General features: G+C 40.7%; 1 protein-coding gene across 1 annotated transcript; it reads left to right on the forward strand.

Annotated features, from left to right (window-relative positions):
• Positions 1-11,532: 11,532 nt before the first annotated feature.
• Positions 11,533-12,791, forward strand: LOC110715121. Its single transcript, XM_021893696.1, has 3 exons — positions 11,533-11,830; positions 12,318-12,484; positions 12,576-12,791. The coding sequence occupies exons 1-3, from the start codon at positions 11,533-11,535 to the stop codon at positions 12,789-12,791; spliced, it is 681 nt and encodes a 226-aa protein (XP_021749388.1).
• The last annotated feature ends 8,984 nt before the right edge of the window (positions 12,792-21,775 follow it).

A 21,775-nucleotide genomic window follows, 5' to 3' on the forward strand; every position in this document is an offset into this window, starting at 1 on the left:
CATATTTCTTGCAATAAATGGATGCATCACCAACACACACGGCACAGCCTAGGTTAGAGTCCAGCCGGTCACCAGGGACGGCTGAGTCTAGGACTGGGAGTGCCGGCTCGGGGTGTTGGGACCACCCTTTGCCATGGATTCCGACCAGTTATGTGTCTGTGTAGGACACCATGGCTCGGAGAATGCAGACGACCACTGATCCGAATTATAGAAGCAAAGGCTCAGGCGGCCAAACGCTTGAGGAAGAATCGTCTGGTCAGGGAGACCAGACGGCTTTGGAGAGATCCCCTCCGTGCGCCCCTTCAACCCCTGCTGACTCTTTCTTGGAAGAGTGTGACCAAGGCGGCGACGAGGCCGCCTCTGCCCCCATGGACCAAAGCGAGGGGGAGGCGGAGAGCGACAGCTCCGCCTCTACCTCCGAGAGCAGCGATGACTTGCCCCCTCTTCCGGATAGCGAGGAGGAAGAAAGGAAAAAGTGGAATGAGAAGGACGACCCCTTCAGCATCCACGTCTCCTCCAAGGACCGAATCCAGATGGGGGAGAACTTAGAGAACTTTAAGAAAATTCACCCGCTTGGAGACGGGTATAAGATCCGGGTGCCGCCTGAGCTGGGCACCATCGCTTGGGGGGATGATCAAGAGAACGCCAACAGCTATTTTGGCTGTTATGAGGCGGCATTCAAAGCCGGCCTTCGCTTCCCCCTTCACCAGGCGGTGAAGGCAATTTTGAGAGGCTACGGCCTTGGGGTCTGGCAACTTACCTCCAACTCTTGGACCAACATTATGGGGTATGTTGCCACCTGCGAGTTCCAAGGGCTTAACCCCGGCTGGGAGGCCTTTGCAAGCATGCCTTATCTCAGCAGAAGCCCAGGCGGCTGGAGGGCGTGGTATACTTTAACCACACAGCCGCAATACATGATGACCTTGGACAAGGTCTCCAAGTTCGATAGCTGGAAGCACAGGTTCTACCTGATGTCAGCCCCAACCAGACGGGAAAATTATGAATTCCGTCTGTACAATAAGAAGCCCGACTTGTTGGGCAGGAAGTGCGCTCTTCCCCGGATCCCAGAGGAAGACTTTGACAAAATAATCGAGGCAGACTTTTCAGCCTCACAGACACAACTTTGTCAACCGGGGAAACAATAAAAGTCCCTAAGAATTGGATTCCCAAGAAGAACTAAACATGTTGCAGTCGGAGAAAACTCCCAAGCGGTCTTCTGCGACCATCCGCAAAGATCTTGCTGAGAAAGCTGCGGCCGAGCTCAGGGCCAAGGTATTGAGCGCCTGACCCTTTCTTAAGTTTAGTTTATAAATTGTCTTGCCCGGATACTAACCTTTACTTGTGTATTTTCACAGGGGGGAGAAGTTGGGAAATCGTTTGAGAAGAATCTCAAACGGGCTAGAGAGGAGGCCCCAGCCGTTCTCAATAAAATAAAAAAGTCCGCCTCTACGTCAACTCCTGGCGCCTCAGCCGGGGCTAAGACGATGCGGATAGCGGGGCGACTCGAGAAGGTAGGCGGCAGCGTGTGCCTTGATCTTGTCAACCCCTTACCAGCAGCCGCGGGGTTCACCACGCCTGCAAGCGTTTCCCGCTTGGCCGGCTCTGAAGGTAAGAACCCTTTTGAATCCCCGCTTGAGCTGGGGTGGCCTTTACGGGTGAAATCCCACTCCCAACAAACGTCATCCTCAGACGGTCGGCAACAGATAGGTGTTGCCTTAGTTTCGCACTCATCACGTATTGATTGTGGTGCAGATCAATCTCCCTGCTAGCCAGACGTCCAGAAGCACGCCAAGGCCATGCTGGATGCCGTCAGGAAGAGGGATAAGGACAATATCCCTGGGATAGAGACATTCAATCTTGAACGCATTCTATCCCTTCTGGCTGAGGTAAGAAACTTGTCAATTCAATGTTATTTTTTCCAAGTAATTATCCCGCCTGTAATTCTTATCCCGCCTGCTTTTGCAGGCCATGCTGCGGGTGGACGGGCTCAAACGTCCTTATTCCCGCAAATGGGAAGAGGTAAAAAGGGCCAAGAAGTCCGCCATAGACGCTGATAATATTGCTTTCCACTCAACTATCGTAAATGAACTTGAAACTAAAGCAATAATTATGACACAGGCGTCTAAAATCCAGCAGCTGGAGCTAGATCTGAAGGCGGCCGACCAGCGGGCAACGGATGCTGAGACGGCCAAGAAGGGGGCGGAGGAGGCCCAAAAGAAGGCAGACGAGAGCGCCAAGCAGGCTGATGAGGCGCTCAAGAAGGCCCAGGCGGACCTTGGCAAACTGAAAACCAAGGTTGAGAGGCTGGAGAAGGATGCTGCTCAAGCTCAGAAAAACTTTGCAGCAACCCTGGAGGCGGAGCAAAACCGCCTTGTTGCTGAGAGTGATGCTGACAACGACGCCCGTATGAAGATTGCTTGGGCTGCCTTGTACCCAGAAGCTGATTATAGCATCTGGGCAATGGCACATAGCTATGCCGAGTACGTGGTGTACTTGAGAGAGCAAGGTGAGCCAGAGCCTGCCTCCTTTGAAGCCTGGCTCAGCAACAGTGAGCCAACCGCGCCTGAGCTTCCTGGTCCCGGCGAAGCGCACCAAATTCCCTCAGATGATGAGGAGAAGGGGGAGAACCAGGAGGCTCCGTCTGCAAGCCAGAAGTGACCCCTCAGCGGCAGTATGCCAGTCTTTGCTTTTTTTTTTTTATTCAGCGGCTGTATGCCAAAACTTGCTTTTTCCGGCCTGCGTGCCGAGTATTTGTGTTTTTACCGGCTATGGAGCCGGGTTAATTAACAATTTCTTTCTCCCGGACGGGGTCCGGTTAACATTTAATCCATTACAACCGTTTGGTTGGATGGACTTTTATGAATTGCATCGACTAAGTCGGTTTTGATCATTTAGCATTTGAATTTTTGTTTTTTGCAAATTTTAATTTTTGCCTTAATTATCAAAAGCATGCGGCGATTTCTTGCCTAACTAATCAGTAGTCCGACTGTCCTTGCCCCTGGACGGCTGTGTGATTGGTTTCAATTGGAGTTGGTTGATTGACTTGAAAACGTCTGATGCTGCAAAGAGCATGATATGTTTGTCAGTCAATCAATCACAGTAGTGATTGCCCCAAACCAAGTGCACAGCCGTACACCAACAGGCGTTTCAGTCACTACACAGACGGCTTATGCCCGTCTTGGTAGAGATTTCATAGCCATTGAACTCTTGCCCCAATTGGGGTGAGGTGCATTTTAAAAATAAATAACCTAAGTGAGAACTTCAGCCGGTTATCGACTGATGCCTATGGGCATCCGGTATTTAGGAACTTATTCGTTCTTCGTAGGTTATTTTAGTCAGACGGCTATGAGTTGACCAATTTGGTCGTTCAATTTTTGAACCGTCTGTATGGATACGTAGAACCGACAGATAATCTGTTCTCTGCGACGATTGCACCCGGAGGGGTGTCGCCGGACGCCTTTGTCCATGTTGGGACAGGCGATTTTATAAAAATAGCAACCATCCGGCCATTTTAGCCTCTGGTCCTGTTTGAGACCGGTTGTGTAGCCAATAAACGTTTTGTGCTTAGTTTCTTAATCAGTGTTGAATTTACACTAAGTATCGAACTTAGTTTATTAAGCATACGAGTCTGTTTGGGTAATATCCAGACGGACAGACAAATATTTGATCATACTAAGTATCAAACTTAGTTAGATAAATGGAGAATCCGTCTGAGTATTACCCAGGCGGATAGTCAAGCAGTTGAATAAACAAAGTATCAAACTTAAATAAACAAGAGATCCGAGTATTACCCAGGCGGACTAACAAATGAAACCTTCACTAAGTATCGAACTTCGTTAGGTAAATGAGGAATCCTCCTGGATATTACCCGGATGGATAATCAAACGATAATTTTGCAAACAAAGTCTAAATCTTCATTAACTGACTCACTGTTTACAAAAAGTTTACATTCTCAGAAGTAGTATTTTTTTAGATTGTCTACATTCCAAGTTCTAGGCAGACGCCTGCCGTCTGGAGTTTCCAGGAGGTAGGTTCCGTCCCTTACTTCTTCATAGATCCGATAGGGGCCTTCCCAATTTTGGGTTAGCTTTCCCAACTCATTGGCCCTACCGGTTGCCTCCGTTTTTTGTAACACTAAGTCGTCAACTTTCAAGGGACGCTTGTGTACTTTTTTGTTGTAGGCTCTCGTCATTCTCAGACGGTAAATCTCATGATGCAAGGCGGCATTGCCCCTGCGTTCTGGGAGTGAATCCAATGCCAGGCGCATTGCTTCCCAGTTTGCCTCTTCATCATACAACATGACTCTGAGAGTCGGCTCGTAATGTTCGATGGGCAAGACGACTTCAGCACCGTAAACCATGAGAAATGGGGTTTCACCGGTTGCCCCTTTCGCTGTTGTCCGGATGGCCACAGGACATGGATTAATTCTTCTGCCCATAAGCCACCAGCTCTTTCTATTTTCTTTTTAATGCCGTCTGAGATGAGTTTGTTGAAAGCTTCAACTTGGCCGTTTGCTTGGGGCCGGCCAACAGATGCAAAATAGCTTGAGATCCCCTGATCTCCTAACCAAGTTTTTAGCTGAGGCGTCTCAAACTGAGGACCATTATCAAAAACCATAGACATGGGTACCCCGTACCGGGTGATAATGTTCTTCCAGATGAAGGAAATTACGTCTGAGGTCTTGATGTTTTTAACCGCCTCAGCCTCAACCCACTTGGTGAAGTAATCCACAGCCACTAAGATATAGCGCTTTCCGCCTAGAGCAGGCGTGTAAGGACCTAGAATGTCCATGCCCCATTTTGCAAACGGGATTGGACTGTGAATGGCCGTCAGATCAGTAGCCGGACGGTGAATGAGTTTGTCAAATTTTTGGCACTTGTCACATTTCTTCACCAACTCCTTGGCGTCCGCCTCAAGAGTGGGCCAAAAGTAATGTCGTCTGGCTCTGACGGCTAGGGACCTGCTGCCTATGTGAGAGGCGCAGAATCCCGAGTGCAAGTCTTCGAGAACTTCTTTCCCCTTTTCTGGGGTGACACACTTCAACAAAGGCTTCAGAAACCCCGCCTTGAAGAGTTCTCCATTTTTCAACTCGAATCTTGCAGCTCGCTTTTTCAGGACGGCTCCTTCCTGTGGCGAATCAGGGAGTGTACCGTCTGAGAGATAGGCCCGGATGCCATCCATCCAGGTAGAGCTTCGGTCCAGAATTCCAACGGGATCCTCATAGATGCTTCTCTTTTCAAGAACTTCCCAGAAGACTGACCGAGGCGTATCATGGCAGGCGGAAGATGCCAGCTTTGACAATGCATCCGCCTGGTTGTTTTCCGACCTAGGCACCTGATTCAGCCGAAATTCCTCAAGTGCCTTGGTCTCTTCTTTGACTTCCTGAAGATATTTAATCATAGCCGGATGGGTAGCCTCATAACTTCCCTCATACTGGCTAACAACCAATTGATAATCAGAGTAGGCGTCAATTTTCATGGCCCCTGCCGCCTTACACATGCGTATGCCGGCTAGCAGGGCTTCATATTCCGCCTCATTGTTAGAGGCCTGAAACTTGAAGCGTAGTGCATATTCAAATCTGTCTCCTTCAGGAGACTCATAAATTACGCCTGCACCACAACCGTTCTTTGTAGAGCTCCCGTCTACGTACACTTTCCAAACCTGATCAAGATTATCCGGAGCCACCGGACGAGTCATTTCCACAATGAAGTCGGCAAACGCCTGACCTTTCACTGCCTTTCTTGGTTCGTAAGTGATTTCAAGGCTCTGCATTTCAATAGCCCATTTCAACATTCTCCCGGATGAGTCCAAGGTAGACATTGGCCGCTTAAGTGGCTGGTCCGTGTAAATCACCACCGGATGTGCCAAAAAGTAAGGCTTCAATTTTTTGAATGCCATATACAAAGCGAGGCCAAATTTTTCAACCATGGGGTACCGGAGTTCAGCATTTTTAAGAACATGGCTAATGAAGTAAATCGGGAGCTGCACGCCGTCTCGCTCAGCAAGGAGAACGGCACTGAGGGCATGGTCTGAGACGGCTAAATACATGTACAACGTCTCCCTAGGCAAAGGACTGACCAACCTAGGCAGAGAATGTAAATGCTCTTTCAACCTCTGGAACGCCGCCTCAGCATCATCCCCCCATTCAAATCTGGTCTTCTTCCTGATTGCTTGGAAGAAGTAGAGGCATTTGTCACCTGACCGGCTGAGGAACCTCCCCAGGGCGGCCAGACAACCGGTGAGTCTCTGAACTTCCTTAACAGAGCGGGGTGACTTCATATCAATCACCGCCTGTATCTTTTCGGGGTTAGCCTCTATCCCCCTTTGATCAATCAGGAATCCGAGAAACTTCCCAGACTCAACACCGAAGACGCATTTCTTAGGATTTAACATAACCTTATGCCGCCTGAGGGTGGTGAATGTTTCTCGGAGATCAGCAAGGTGATCCGTCTGTAGCTTGGATTTGACTATCATGTCATCAATGTACGCCTCCACATTCCTCCCAATCTGATAAATGAAGACCGTATTAATCATCCGTCGGAAAGTGGCAGACGCATTTTTCAAGCCAAACGGCATCACAGTATAACAGAATAGCCCCTGATCAGTGACGAAGGCCGTCTTCTCTTGATCTTTCTTCCACAGGGGTATCTGATGGAAGCCGGAGTAGGCATCCATAAAGCTCATCAAGGCGTGACCGGCTGTAGAATCGACCAGACTGTCGATCTTTGGAAGCGGATAACTGTCCTTTGGACACGCCTTGTTGAGGTCTATGTAATCAACACACATGCGCCAGGTCCCGTTCGGTTTCTTCACAAGGACCACATTGGCCACCCAATCGGGGAAATTACAAGGCCGAATGAACCTGGCGTCTAGCAGCTTTTTGACTTCGGCAGCTGCCGCCTGACTTCTTTCCTCGCCGTGATTTCTTTTCTTTTGCCGGATGGGCTTCTTTTTGGGGTCCACGGCGAGTTTGTGGACAGCAAGATCCGGGCTGACGTCTGGCATCTCTTCCACTTCAAAGGCAAAAATGTCTTTGAATTCTTTCAACAGAAGGTGCAAGCTTGCACCTAAGGTAGCATGAGCAACCGTCCCAACCTTAACAGTGCGTTCTGGACGGCTGTCATCCAGTATGAGATCAATGCTTTCGCCAGCCGGTTGGGGACGGAGCTCATCTGACCGTTCACCGGTCAGTGATTGCTATTTTTTCTCTTTTTTCACCTCCACCAGCAGAGGAGCCTTTCTTTTCTTTCCGGCTGCTGATGGGGCAGGAGCTGGATCGGCATCGTTGACGTTGTCAAGGTTTATTGGTTCCTGACCGCCTGAGGCCACGGTATCTCGGACGGCTGAGAGATAACATTCTCGGGCCGTCTTCTGATCCCCATTCAAGGAACCAACAGAGCCGTCATCCCTCTCATACTTGATGAGCATGAGGGAAGGGATGATTACTGCCTTGGCTACGTTGAGGGTTGGCCTGCCAAGAATGATGTTATAGGCGGTCAACTCCTCAACGACCAAGAATCTGACGACAATATGTCGTCCCTGGCCTTTACCTCCCAGCCGGATAGGTAAGTCAATTCTCCCGGCTGGGTAGACCATCCCACCCCCAAAACCAACCAAGGGGTGGGTGACCGGATGCATGCTGCTGACGTTGTATTTCAGCTTTTGCAAGCATCGGAGACTGATGATGTCTGATGAGCTGTCGGTGTCTATAAGGATCCGTCCAACCAGCTGATTGGCAACCTTACATTCAATGACCACCGGGTTATCATGCGGGCGGCGAACGCTGCCCCTATCCTTCTCAGTGATCAAGACGTCTGGGAAGGAGGAGCTGGCTTCTGCCTGTTCATCATCATCTTTGTCCATCTTTCGAAGATGGCTCTTGGTGCCCCGGATGGTAGGGCCACCACATGAGAACCCGCCTGCTATAGTGTAGACCGACTCCTTATCGGTATCCGAGCTACTAGCAGGCTGGGGGGTAGTCTTGGAGGACTGGCCCTTGTTTTTATTTTTTGCCCCGACTGTGGACTTAGAAATGTAGGACTTCAACAGCCCTTTGTCAGCCAGACGGTCCAACGTACGCTGAAGACTGAAGCAGTCGTTGGTGTCATGGCCGACCTCCTCATGGAACTGACAGAATTTATTCTTGTTTCGTGTCTGAACAAATTTCTTCATAGGATTCGGCTTCTCAATGGACAGCCGGTCCTTTACCTCCATGAAGATGGAGTTGCAGTCTTTATTAAACTCGTACTTGGGGACGTACGGTTTAAATTCTTTCTTTTTCTTCTGGGACGGCTGGTCAGAGTCAGTAACCGCCCAGACTTCTTTTCTTTTCTTGCTCTCTTCTTTGTTTTTAGCCGGTTGAGCTGACCGGATGTCTTTCTGTTTGTCAGACTTCTTGGAGTCCGACTGGCTACCAGGCGAGCAGAGGTCGGTAGCTTGAATGTAGCTTTCCGCCTCCCTCAGGGCCGCCTGTAGGGTGAAAGCCCCTTTTCTGACTAGGTCGAACTTAAAGGTCGACCCGTCTCTCAGACCTTTAAAAAAGTCTGTAAAAGCTACCTCATCAGACAGTCCCTGAATCTGAATTCTGATCAGGTTGAATCGCCTGACATATGAGCGCAACCCTTCTCTCTCTCCCTGCTTAACAGTGCTCAAATCAAGGCTTGTTTTCTTAGCAGGGATGTTCATTGAGAAGTTGGAAGCAAACAGGAAGGCAAGCTTCCTGAAGCTGTCTATGGACCCGGCTGGCAGGTTGCCAAACCATTGTTGGGCAATGCCCTTCAATGTAGCCGGAAAGCATCGACACCAAGTGACATCATCCAACCCCTGCAGATACATGAGGTTGGTGTAAGCCATGAGGTGGTCTTCCAGATTGGTGGTACCATCATAGGTACCAACCAACACATTCTTAACCTTGGCCGGCTGAGCCGCCTCGGTTATCTCCCGAGTGAACGCAGAAGGTTGTTCACCCAGGCGCAGCAGGCGAAGCTGCCAGTCCAATGGCTGGACATTTGGATATGCCGCCTGACCCCCAAAGAAGGCCGACTGCATGAAGTGAGGAGGATACTGCCCATAAGCCTGAGTAGGCACGTACGGGACGGCTCCAATCATATGAGGGCCAGAATGGACGGTATTACCGCCTGTCTGGCTCTCATGCAAGGAGGGTGCACTCCCTGCAGAGATGTTGTTGAAGCTGTCTGGAAAGTTCGACGTTAAAGCCGACTCAGGTAGCGATTGATTTCTCTTCCGGTTGATGATCTCCCGGGCATCGAGAGTTGATTTTTTACTTCTCACCGGCTGATGAGGCCGGCGAGGGTTATTGGTGTTCCCCCCAGGAAGGAGAATTTTTGACCAATCGATGGTCCCGGCTGCCTTCTCCTTTGGGTGAGGAGTGGGCTGCCTGTTTCTGACTAACTTCCCCTTCTCTAGAGGAGTCTTCTTCGCCGACTGACCTTTACTTGGGCCAGCCTGGCTTTTGGTGATCAGCTTTGTAATTTCACCCTTGAAACTCGTCATGAACCTCATGAGTTCGTCTCGGGTGACAGGGGCCGATCCAGCTGCCGCTTGGGTTGCCCCTTCCGGCTGCCCAGTAGGTCTGCTCGGACCCGCCTGGGAGGCGCCCCGCTCCAGAGTCTCTCTGGGCCGGATGCGCTTGACTCTGAGAGAGCCGTCCTCGGCTGTAGAGGTTTCGACCTGAGGATCCTCATCCTCCTCATGGTCTAAAGACTTCTGGGTCTTCGCCCAGACGGTTAGGGGGTGGTACAGACTCTTGAACCATCTTCGAGGTACTCTCCCCACAGACGGCGCCAAATGTTTTGGGTGTTTTTGTCCCTCGGGAGAGTTACAACACGAAGACTGATCCTGGGTGAGTTGTACCTGCAAAACAAACGGAGACACCAGTTGGGTGGTGCTCCGCCTCCGACGCACAAGTTAGAAACTTGAAGGGAGAAAAAAGGTGCGGAAATTTAGGTGGGGATCTGCTCGGATTCCAAGCTCAGGATGCCTCTATCAAAGAGTAAAATGTGTAATCAATGGTAAAACGTGTCTTCAAAATGAGGGACATCTCCCTATTTATAGGGTCTTTGGGAATTGTGCCCCTGATTAGGTTACTGAACCCTAATCATTGGTGGGTTGCGCCGTTTGGCGGCATTCTCGGGATTTGGGCCTGAAGGCTGCCTTTTCCCTTAATTTTGGGAATGACACGTGTCGAGCAGGGATTGGTCCATTTTAGACCAATCTGGGGCTGACACGTGTCACCTTCTGATTGGGCCACGTGGCAGGGTAAAATTACCCTAAACAAATATGATTTTGAACATTGCATAAGATTTAGGTTTAATTAGTTGTATTATTCAATTTATTAATTGATGAACTAATTAAATTATTGATCAATTTACGATTAGCTTCTGGAATTTGTTTAAGATATTTTGATTTCTTATCGTATTTTATTAATTTGTGATGAATTTTATCATTTTTTGATGAATTTTATGAATATTATTTGTTTATAATTCGTATTAGTCGTATTATTAGTAGTTTAACTATATTATGAACACTGTCATGTTATTTTTTGAATCTTTATTTTATTTTATTGAACCTTTGATCCTGTATATTTTTTAATATAGAATTGTACAAGTAATTATGAACATCTTATCCTTTTATTTGAACTTTGTTCTTTTATTTTTGAACTATAATAATGTTTGTTATGCATTTTGTTTGTTTATTGCAGTTTATAAGTATGAATTTGTTTATAAGGAAAGTGAAAAGTCTGAATTGCAGTGGAAACAAGTCAACAGTGATGCGGAGGCATATGAAATGTATAATGATTATGCATTTCAGAATGGATTTAATATTAGGAAAGGGAAAGTTCGATATGTTGGTACTACAAGTGTTTGGAGAAGCAGAAATTATGTATGTTCAAATGCTGGTTTGAAGGATACTTCTTCTAAGGTGCCTAGGAAGTATTCTAAGTTGGATTAATTACCGTACATGTTGTGAAGCTTACATTGATTTTGTTATTGATGAGAAAGGTTTTTTGACTGCTGTTAAACACAATATGGATCATAATCATGCTATGATACCTGTTGAGAAAAGACATCTCCTTAGGTCTCAAAGGAAAATGCAAGGTGAGCATTTGAAGTTCATAAGTACTATGAAGGCTAGTGGGGTTAGGGTTACAGATTCTCTTCGTGCTTTGTGGAAAGAAATTGGTGGATCTCCTAATTTATGCTACACTGTTACTGATGTTTACAATGCTTTAGCTACTGAAAAAGCTGGCAGATTAGATGGTGGTGATTGTAATGCTTTGATCAAGTCATTTGCTGCAAGACAAGCCAAAGAGAGTGACTTTTATTATGAGTTTGAGGTTGATTGAAATCATGCGATTTGTAGTGTATTTTGGAGGGATGGAAGAATACGAAGGGATTATGAAGCTTCGGTGATTTGATGGTTTTCGATACCACCTATAGAACCAACAAATATGGCATGATTTGTGCCCCTTTTGTTGGTATGAATCATCATTGTAATAATGTCATGTTTGGAATGGGTTTTGTTCTTGATGAAAAGACCAGCAATTTTGTATGGTTGTATGAGGCTTTTATGAGATCTATGGGAGAATGTCGACACCCTATAACCTTAATGACCGATCAAGCCCCTTCAATTGCTGCAGCAATTCGAGAAATTTTTTCAAGCACTCGACACCGTTTGTGCACTTGGCACCTTGGTGAGAATTCAAAGACCAATATAGGAGGGCTCATAATATTGAAAGGGTTTCCAGAAGTATTTGATTATTTGCTCAAGTACTGTGAAAGTCTGCTGAATTTCAACATTACTGGCCCAGGTAAGCTTTCTTTAATCTTATTTGAACTATTTATTTTATATTCTGAACTTTTTATGTCTGAATTTGAACTCAGACATTTATATGAATTTAATATCATTTATTTCGTTTTGAACATTATATTTAATTATTTGAATTTAATGTTTTAAGATATGAACCTTTGTTTATATATGAACTAATAATTATTTAATTTCAACCTGTTTACTCTTTATGATTAACAAGTGCATATGAACAATATGATATATGTTTTGAACTTTTGTTGCTGTAATTTGAACAACTATTTTATCATTTTGTTTATTTGTCTTTTGTTTTTTTAATAGAATGATGAAAAAATTCAAGTGTTTAGAAAATGATTGGTTAAATCACTTGTATGATATCAAAGAGAAATGGTGTCCTGCTTATTCAAAGGATTATTTTTCGGATGGAGTTTTGTCATCCCAAAGGAGTGAAACAAAAAATCATTCTGTTTCTAATACATTGAATAAAACAGATGGTTTGAGTGACTTTTATAGTACTTTTCTTGATGTTACATCAGAGTGGAGGAGTAAAGAAAGTAAGCAAGATTTATGTTTTCTGAGGGGTAACTGTCATCTTGCAGTAGCTAATGTTAGTTTTCTCATACACGCTAGGGAGATTTATACTATTTCCGTGTATGTGGTATTTGAGGATCAATTTTCCAAAAGGTATTTCATGTTGTTAAGAGCGAAATCATGAAGATGATGATACTATTTGTTATTATGTTTGGAAGCCAAATAAGGACATTATAAGGCATGAAGTTACTTATGAGAAATTCACCTTTAACATCAATTGCACTTGTAAGTATTGGAGTGAGATGGGGTTGTTATGTGGACACTCTCTTCGTATATATAATATTCATTGTGTTCAAAAAATACCAGAGCAGAATATAGTGAAGAGGTGGACTAAGAAGGCTATGTGTAGTCATGTGTCTGATGAAGAGACGTGAAGATGTTAAAGTTGTTCATTCGGCTGTTTGGAGAGTTCAAATGGTTAGGAAGTATGTTCAGTTAGTGACATCATGTCAAGAAGATCTTTAGCAAGAAATGAATTTGAGTATACTTTTCAAATGTTACGTGAAAAGGTGGAAAGTGTGATGGGTCCAATTCATATTGATGATGTTAAAGTTGGTGAAGAAGCTAAAGAAGAAGGTAATGAAGAAGGGTTCATAAACAATCCAAAAATAGCTAGGAAAAAGGGTGAGAGAAACTACAGGCCAAAGAGTACTGTTGAGAAAGCATGTAATAAAGCTAAGGGTTGGAAAAAGAAAGTAGATGAATACAAAGACGAAGCCAGAGCTACTGTCCAAAAATTGGTTGTTGAGGTAATTTTGAACCTCTTTTCTTTTTATCTGAACTTCTTTTTTTTTTTTTTATCGAACAACTTATAATTTTTTTAAAATTTTGTAGGTTTTAGATGATGATGGAGATCCTTTGGTTTATTCACATCCAACAACACAAGGACCAAATCTCTCTGTACTTTCTAAGAAAAAGAATGTTCAAAGTAAAAATAGTAAAGCTACAACCAATGCTTCTTATTCATCATCAGCAAATGTAAGTATTTTTTGAATATTTTAATTGTCTTTTTTGAACTGTTTTGTATTATATATGTTTAATTTCATTTTTATTTTTAGGTTTTTGGTGATGGGTTCAGAACTGGTTCTCAAGCTTCAAATGGAAAAGGATTCAAAAATAGTAACCCTTCAACTAAATCTACTCAGCAATCTTCAGCTAATGTAATTAATTTTTTTTTTTTTGAACTTTTGTTGTTATACTTTTGAACTTTTTATATTATATTTTGAACCTGTTAATTTTGTAGGTGTTTGAAGGTGAATCATCCAACAATTTTCCAAGACCTAATTCTTCTCAGCCATCCTCATCAAAAGCTTCAAATACCTTTTCAATAAATAATGTTCAGCCTTCATCTGGAAATATGTCAAGATCTACTCATCCACCTTTTTCAAATGTAATTTTTTTATTGAACTTTTTTAAGTTTTTTCTTGAATTTGTGTTTTATTATTCTAAATTAACTTGAATTTTCTATAGGTTTTTGGTCATCAAGCTTTAACTAATTCTTCTCAGGCATCCTCACCAAAAGCTTCAAATTCTTTTCCAACAACTAAGCCACCTTTATCAAATGTAATTTTTTTGCTGAACTATCTAATGTTGTTTTTAAACTTTTCTATTTAGATTCTGAAGTATCTTTAATTTTCTGTAGGTTTTTGGTCATCAAGCTTCAACTAATTCTTCTCAGTCATTCTCATCAAAAGCTTCAAATTCTTTTCCAACAACTAAGCCACCTTTATGAAATGTAATTTTTTTGCTGAACTTTTTGAGGTTGTTTTTGAACTTTTCTATTTAGATTCTGAACTATCTTTAATTTTCTGTAGGTTTTTGGTCTTCAAGCTTCAACTAACTTTCCAGCGAGTGTTGCTCAGTCTTCTTCAAGAAATGTATGTTTTTCTTGATTTTTCTTTTATATATTTTGAACTTCTTTTTTTTATTACTGATCTTTTGTTATTTTTGTAGGTTTTTGAAGGTCAATCATCCAATAATTTTTCAGGTCCTAATTCTTCTCAGCCATCAGCATCAAAAGCTTCAAAAACCATTCCAAGAACAAATGCTCAACCTTCTTCTGTAAATTTAACCTCTTTACTCTTAACATTCTTGACATTTTTTAAAGATAATTTATTAACATGTGTGTGTGTATATATTATATGTTTTTTTAGGTATGTGGATCTCAAGCTAAAAATATAAAATCTTTCTAAAGAGCTACTCAGCCACCTTTATCAAATGTAATTTTTATATTGAACTGATAAATGTTATTTTTGAACTATTCTCCTTAAATTCTGAACTAACCTTAATTTTCTATAGGTTCATGGTCATCAAGCTTCAACTAATTTTCCAGCAACTGGTTCTCAGTCTTCTGCAAGAAATGTAACTTTTTTACTGAACTTTCTTTAATTTAATTTGAACGTGTTACATTATAATCTGAACTATATATTTTTATTTTAGGTTTCAAGTGGTTCTCAGGCTAAAAAAAGGAAAGTATCTGAAGTGAATCATAACAGAATTTTTCGATATGAAACTAGTAAATGGGCTTAAGTAAGTGTGAACATTTTCTTCTTTATTTTGTATTATTGTTTTTTTTTATGAATTTTGGTTTTTTGGTTTTTTTTTATCGTTCTTTTAATTTTTGTGTTTTTAGTATTTTGATGTTGGTCGCAATGCAAGGAATGAAGGGTCTCATGCTTCTGGATTTTCTAATGTTTCAAATTATGATACAATGTTATTAATGTTTGACAAGAAAAGTAATTCATAGGTTTTCAATATATTTGAACACTTTTTCATAGGTTTTCAATATGTAATAATATTCAAATGCTTATTAATTTTCAGTATATATGAAAATTTTTGCATTATAATTTTATTGTTATAATTTTTTAATCAAAATAAATATTGACAAACATATTTTATAAAATGAACTACTATAGTTTATTATTTGAACACAAGGTTAATGTCAACATTTACTACAAATATTACATATTTATGTCAATCTCAATCCAAATTAAAAATTCAAACAACATTTGTCTTCATCAAACTTCAAATTCAAACAAATTACATAAAATCACTGTCTCTTGAAATGTCAATAAACCTAAATATTAATTCTCCTCCATTCTTCTTCTTGCTGCCATTTTCACTCTGTATCCTTCTTTGTTGGTGGGGCTTAATATTATTTCTGAACAATATTGCAATCTAAGCTTCCTTATTTGATCAACCTGAACATGCACCCCGAAATTATATAATTATGAAGACTATATAAAATGTCTTGAACATAAAAAGAAAACATTTGAACAGTATTTTTGAAACTCACATTATTTGCTTTCAAATCACAATTCCATTCTACCAAAGGCTCTATTGTGTATGTTTCCATATGTTTCATCACGTAAACACCACAATTTTTATGATCCAAATTGCTTCTCCATTTCATCTTGATCAAATCAGTCTTGAAACTTAAGACTCCAGCAATATCACTTCCTGTATAATCTTTTGTTCACAAAAGCTTCTAGCTGTAAAACATAATAACATACTTTTTGAACATCTCAACTCAATTTACTGAACACAGTCTAAGAACAAATTGAACAAAAAATAATTTAGTACTTTACCATTTTTTGAGGATTATCTTCATATTTTGTAGATTCTTTGACATTCATTGGAAGCTTCCTGTTATCAATAAAATCAACTGTGCCATTGTACATGTTCATACATAGCAAGTAGAAGTGCTTAAATGCAAGCACAGGAAACAAGAATTCCCTATATTTTTTTTTATGTTGGTGATACCACTATTTGTCATTTCATAGTTCAATCTTTCTGCAAACTTCTCATGTCTTACTTCTTTTGTGGTGTTCACACTTTTACCCTTGTCTGTGCAGACAATCAACTGCAATTAACCATTCAAATAATGAACAGTTATTATAAATATAATGAACACTGAACAAAATATACTGAACATTTTGTAGAAAAATATTAAATATGGTTTATTTAAGAATATTGAATATATATTTTCTTACGTATGGCATTGTGGAGAAGTAAATGCTATGCTTTTTGCCTTTGGTGTTCAGAATATGAGCCCAAGCATCGATAACTGCATTGTCGACCTCTTCATCTGTTCCAAGTGTCCTCATTTCTTCCCTGTTGACACTATTTTCTCCATCATGGTACAGTACTTCACTGCCAATACAAGAAAAAAAATAACAAATTAAGTTAAGCTTCATTTTATTATTTGAACTATATAAATAAATATCTGAACAAAGTAAATTAATTTTTGAACAATGAAATTATATTAGAAAACTTACTCATTAGGACCTTCACTGAATACATAATCAGATAAAGTTGCTTGCATTGCACTAACATTTTTGAACAAATCCACATATTTAATCATGAATGGGGATTTTAGACAAGCTGGAAATTTTGTAACTTCTCTTCGTGGTCTTTTGTTTGCATCAACATCCTGTTTTTTTTTGGTCTAATGTATCAATATAAAAGTATTGTTAGTTTTTTTGAACTATACATTTACGAAACTGAACTGTATATGAATTTTTAATGAACTTTGATCGAATATATATGTTCTTATACAGTTACCCCTTTGATTTTTCAGAAACTTCTTTTTCTTTTCCTGCTTCTTCTTTAGATCTGTAGATTTGAACATACAATAAAGACATATGAGCATCTAAATATAATTATTTGAACACAGAAAATTAATATAGTAAATATATCATTCAATACTTCATAAATACATATATATTTGTACTTGTTCTGATTTCATCCAAAATATTTATGCTGACTTTTTCAGCTTCTATCCTAGTTGTCCAAAAAATTACAGATTCATTACATTACTTCCAAAATATTTACATATCTTTTTCTTTTTTTTTTCTACCCTACTGCCCGAAAAATTACATATAGATGTTCAGATAGAATGACATTACCCTTGATATTAAAAGTCCTTTGAAAGTGGGTTCCTCAAAAAATCATCAAGTGTTGCATCATTGGTTTCAAATATTCTGGCAAAGTCAGTGGCATCATCAAATATGTCTTCAAAAGGCATATGTGATGACTTTCCAGGTGCATCAACTTCTGCCATTTCAAAAGGCACCTCCTTTGCCTTTCCCTTTTCACCACTTTCTGCCACTTCTTTTTTAGGACCTTTCTCTCCTCTACCTATGGTAAGTGTTAAGTCAAGTGTACTTTTCCCAACAACAGCACTTTCTTCCCTTTGATCTCCACTTGCCATAGGAGAAGCACCACTTACCATAGGACTTCTACTTCCTCCAATTTGAACATGTGTTGGTGTTGGAGGATCATCAATTCCCAAATCAAAAGCACTTTCCATGCTATAATCCCCCTAGCTTCTGTTTTCCCCTTGCTCTTCTTTTCTCTTTTTTTTGTTTTTTCCTCAGCTTCTCTTCTTTCTGTTTCTTTTTTCTCAACTTCCTTCTTCTCCAAATACTCTCTTTCAATTTGATCAATAGCCTTCAAGAAAGACTCTGTTCCAAAGAAAGCCTCATCTTCACTCAAATTGGAAGCATCATTCTTTCTTTTTCCAATAAGACTTTCAACACTATTGATTATCATGTTGTTAGGGAACAGGTTTTTTCCTAGCTTCAGCTTCTCAGTAATTTTTTATACACAACTTCCCAAAGTCTTTACAATATCCATCAAATCATCCATAAATTCCTCCATATTTCAATATAAAATAATTGACTTAAGTTTACAGTATTTTGAACATGCATTATAAGTTGATGAACATCAGAAATTTAAAGAATGAATGTTTAACTGATTTGATGATCAAGTATTAAAGTATTCTTTATTATTTGAACTTTAGATGAAAACATTTGAACATTTATCATAACACTCTGAACAAATAGAAATAAATTTTGAACAGAAAAAAAAAAATGAACCTTGGTTGGCAGATTCTCAAATATTGGCAAATCATCACTTTCTTGTTGTTGAACTTTTGGTTGTTACTGTCCAGGTATTTGTATTCTTTCTAACAAACTTCCCAATCCAAATTGAGAGTTTCCCTCCAATTTCATTCTCTCTTGAAGCATATCTCTATTCCAAGATGAAATGATTGGGTATGTCCTTGGTTGCTCAATACCTCTTTTTTGCACTCGATCACAATACAACAACTGTGCCATTAATAAAGCATACCAAAACATTATTTCTATTATGAAATTTTAAAAAAATGCAACAAACATATGCATTAAAATTTTGAACAAACATAATAAAAAACCTTAAAACTTTGAACATATTGATATATGGCATTAAAATTTTGAACAATCATAATCAAAAACCTTGAAACAAACATAGGAATATAAGACATTAAAATTTTGAACAGTCATACCAAAACCGTTGAACATAAGAATACAAGGTATAATTCATATTATAATAAGGCAAACACATTTTGAACATATGCCATTTTAATTTTGAACTAATAGGTATAACTTTTGAACATCATGCAATACAATATGAACAAATAATAAAAAATAACAAAAGTCAAAAGCATACCAACAAGAAAGGCAGTGGTCCCTTAAAAAAACCCTTGGTGTTTTGTTTCCACTTAGGTACTATGGAAATCAGACTTTGTAGCACATACTTGCACCAATTCAATTCCTTTATTTCATCACAATCTTGAATTAAGTGTAGGAATTTGTAGTGGCAGTGAAGGTTTTGGCTTGTTTTCATCATTGAGTTCACAGCGAGCACAAGGAAATCTATTTTGAACATTTCAGTTGCTTCTCCTGTGTTCTTCTCTTTTAACTCTATGTCTGATGTGACATATTTTCTCTTATGCAAAGCTTGCTGATCTCTCTTGATCTTCTTTTCTTCCTCACTTACATACTTCTCAAAAATCCATTGGGTTCTAGGGCTACCAGTTTTACACCCCAACACTTCCCTCCACCTCATCAAAGGTGTCACAATTTCAAAATCTTCATCTTCTTCCTCTGCCTTCTTTGGCTCTTTTTCAGAAACAATTTTTGTACGTCTAGGTACTCCATATACAATCTGAACATCTTGTTCATTGATCTCCATTGATTTGTTAAATGAAAAGTATAGAGTGCTGCTGTTTTCTTGAAAATGTTTCAACAGCCAAGCACAAAATACTACATCATTTTGTGGCAAATTCATAGAAAGAAATGCCCCAAATCCCATTTATTGCACTGCTTGTTTTTGTTGTGGGGTTAAGCTACCTACAAACTTCATAAACTTAACATGTCCCACTCTAACACATAGCTTCTTGATAACTTGCTATTTGATACGATTTTAGGGTGTTTTGAACCTAGTTTACTTGATACAAAATTGCGTTTTGGTTCATTTTTACTCTATTATTATGCAATTTTTGTGTATCCTATGCTTCACGGGTTGTTGGTGTTTTTGTTGAGATTCTAGGTTCAAAAGAACGACCAAATGGAGCCCATGGATACAAAGCCGAGGTTAGAAGCAAGAAGATGGATAAAAGAAGCCAAGGAAAGGAGCATTATAGAAGAAAAGATGAAAAAAAGGGGTTTAGAAGACCCTGCACGGCTGTGCCAGACCTTGCACGTCCGTGCAGGAGGTTCCAGAAAGCTTCAGCAAGCTGCCAAGGCCTGCACGGCCGTGCTTAATCTGGCACGTCCGTGCAGAAGAGGGTGCACGACCGTGCCAGACTTTGCACGTCCGTGCAGAAGTGCTCCAGAAACTCAGAACATTCTGCCAAGGCCTGCATGGACGTGCCAAATTAAGCACGTCCGTGCAGATGTAGCTGCACGTCCGTGCCAATATCTGCACGTCCGTGCGGAACTGCTCGATTCTTAGCAGTACGTTCTGCCTCAATTCTGCCCCCTCTGCACGTCCGTGCCAAACTTGGCACGGCCGTGCTTAGCCTTGCACGTCCGTGCCAAATCTGGCACGTCCGTGCAGACCTGCAGTCGAACTCCTTCCTTGTTTTCTCCGTCCTTTTTATTTGGGGGTCATATAAATCCCCCTTGAGAGCTCATTTGGGGGGGGAGGCAGTTTTTCAGAGTTTTTCTCTTAGTTTGTAGTCTTAGAACATTAAATTCTCAAATCATTAGTTAGTTCTCAATTATTAGCTTGGAATTATTCAAATTCAATCATTGTAGAAGACAAAATCCACCATTGTTGCTCACCTTGAAGCTTCATAGTAACCATTTCTTACTCATCTTTTCTACTTCTCTTTACTTTGTTGTTAATTATTTGCTAGTTCTTGCATGTTTTGGATTGTTAATTAGCTTAATCCTTAGTTTGAATTTGTTCATGAATTGCTTGAAATCTTTAATTGCTTTAACCCCCATGGATTGTGAGTAGTCTAAATTCTAGGGTTTGGGCAAAACCCTCAATGTAGTCACTAATTACTTGTTGCATGTGCTAATTTGGTTGTTGTGGGATGTTAATTAGTTGAGCTTAAGTGGTTTAATTGCTTAGTTCTTGTATATGGCCATTGCTAGAACTATTTATCCAAGCTTTCTCAACGAAGGATCGAGAGATGAACTTGAGTTAGCTCCCTTATGCTTGATTGACCCGAAATGCCATGAGAATAGGGATTACCGGTCAAGGGAATGTTTATGTCATCGTGATTATGCTTTAACACTTGTTTTATGCTATGTAACCACGAGAGTAGGTCGTATTCATGATTCAAGTAATCCCTCTAGCTTGAGAGAGTAGTTGGGTGCTTTAGATGACTTCCCCTAATTTATCCCATTAATTTACCTTGATTGTTGCATGCTAATTGTGATTTGTGATGAAGTTGAGTGGTATAACCCAAGCCCTAGATTCCTCTTAATATTATTAACCTCCTCTTAGCTTAGTTGAATTGTGTTAGAAGAAGTTACTAAAAACCAACCCAATTTAGAATTCGTTTAGCTTATTTAAACGGTAGTACTCGGTGGTTGATTCAACGCCTCTCTTGGGTTCGACCCTTTCTTACCCTTACTATTGTTAGTGAGACCAAGATAGGAATTATTATCTTTGGTAGGCTCGACGACGGCCTATCAAATTTTGGCGCCGTTGCCGGGGAGGCAAAGTCACATTGAATGTATTATTGTTGAATGAGACCAGATGTGTGTATATGTATAATAGTTTTCTTACCTTAATTTTTGTTTATGTGTGTTTAACTTGCGATAGTCATTGCTAACGTTTTTCTTAGCTTTGTTTGACTTTGCATGACACGAAAGAGTAAGCAATCACCGCTTATTCCCGTTGATCCAGAGCTAAATAGGACTTTGAGAAACGTGAGGAGACTCTTGCAAGGCACACCCGAGTTTTCCATTGTATATTCGGATTCCGATCCGGAAGAGGTTTTTGGAGCTAACGAAGAAGATAACATGGGAGAGAATCCTCCTCAACCATTGTTAAGAGACTATGACCACCCCAACGCATT

Source organism: Chenopodium quinoa, unplaced genomic scaffold (assembly GCF_001683475.1).
Source record: "Chenopodium quinoa cultivar QQ74 unplaced genomic scaffold, ASM168347v1, whole genome shotgun sequence".
Classification (NCBI taxonomy): domain Eukaryota; kingdom Viridiplantae; phylum Streptophyta; class Magnoliopsida; order Caryophyllales; family Amaranthaceae; genus Chenopodium; species Chenopodium quinoa.

What these genes read in the sequence shown, in the direction of transcription:
- LOC110715121 (XM_021893696.1), top strand. Translation starts at nt 11,533, where the DNA reads ATGGGTTTTGTTCTTGATGAAAAGACCAGCAATTTTGTATGGTTGTAT. An exon ending in TTTCAACATTACTGGCCCAG is followed by an intron (nt 11,831 to 12,317) that starts GTAAGCTTTCTT and finishes TGAATAAAACAG; the next exon opens with ATGGTTTGAGTGACTTTTAT. An exon ending in ATACTATTTCCGTGTATGTG is followed by an intron (nt 12,485 to 12,575) that starts GTATTTGAGGAT and finishes TATGTTTGGAAG; the next exon opens with CCAAATAAGGACATTATAAG.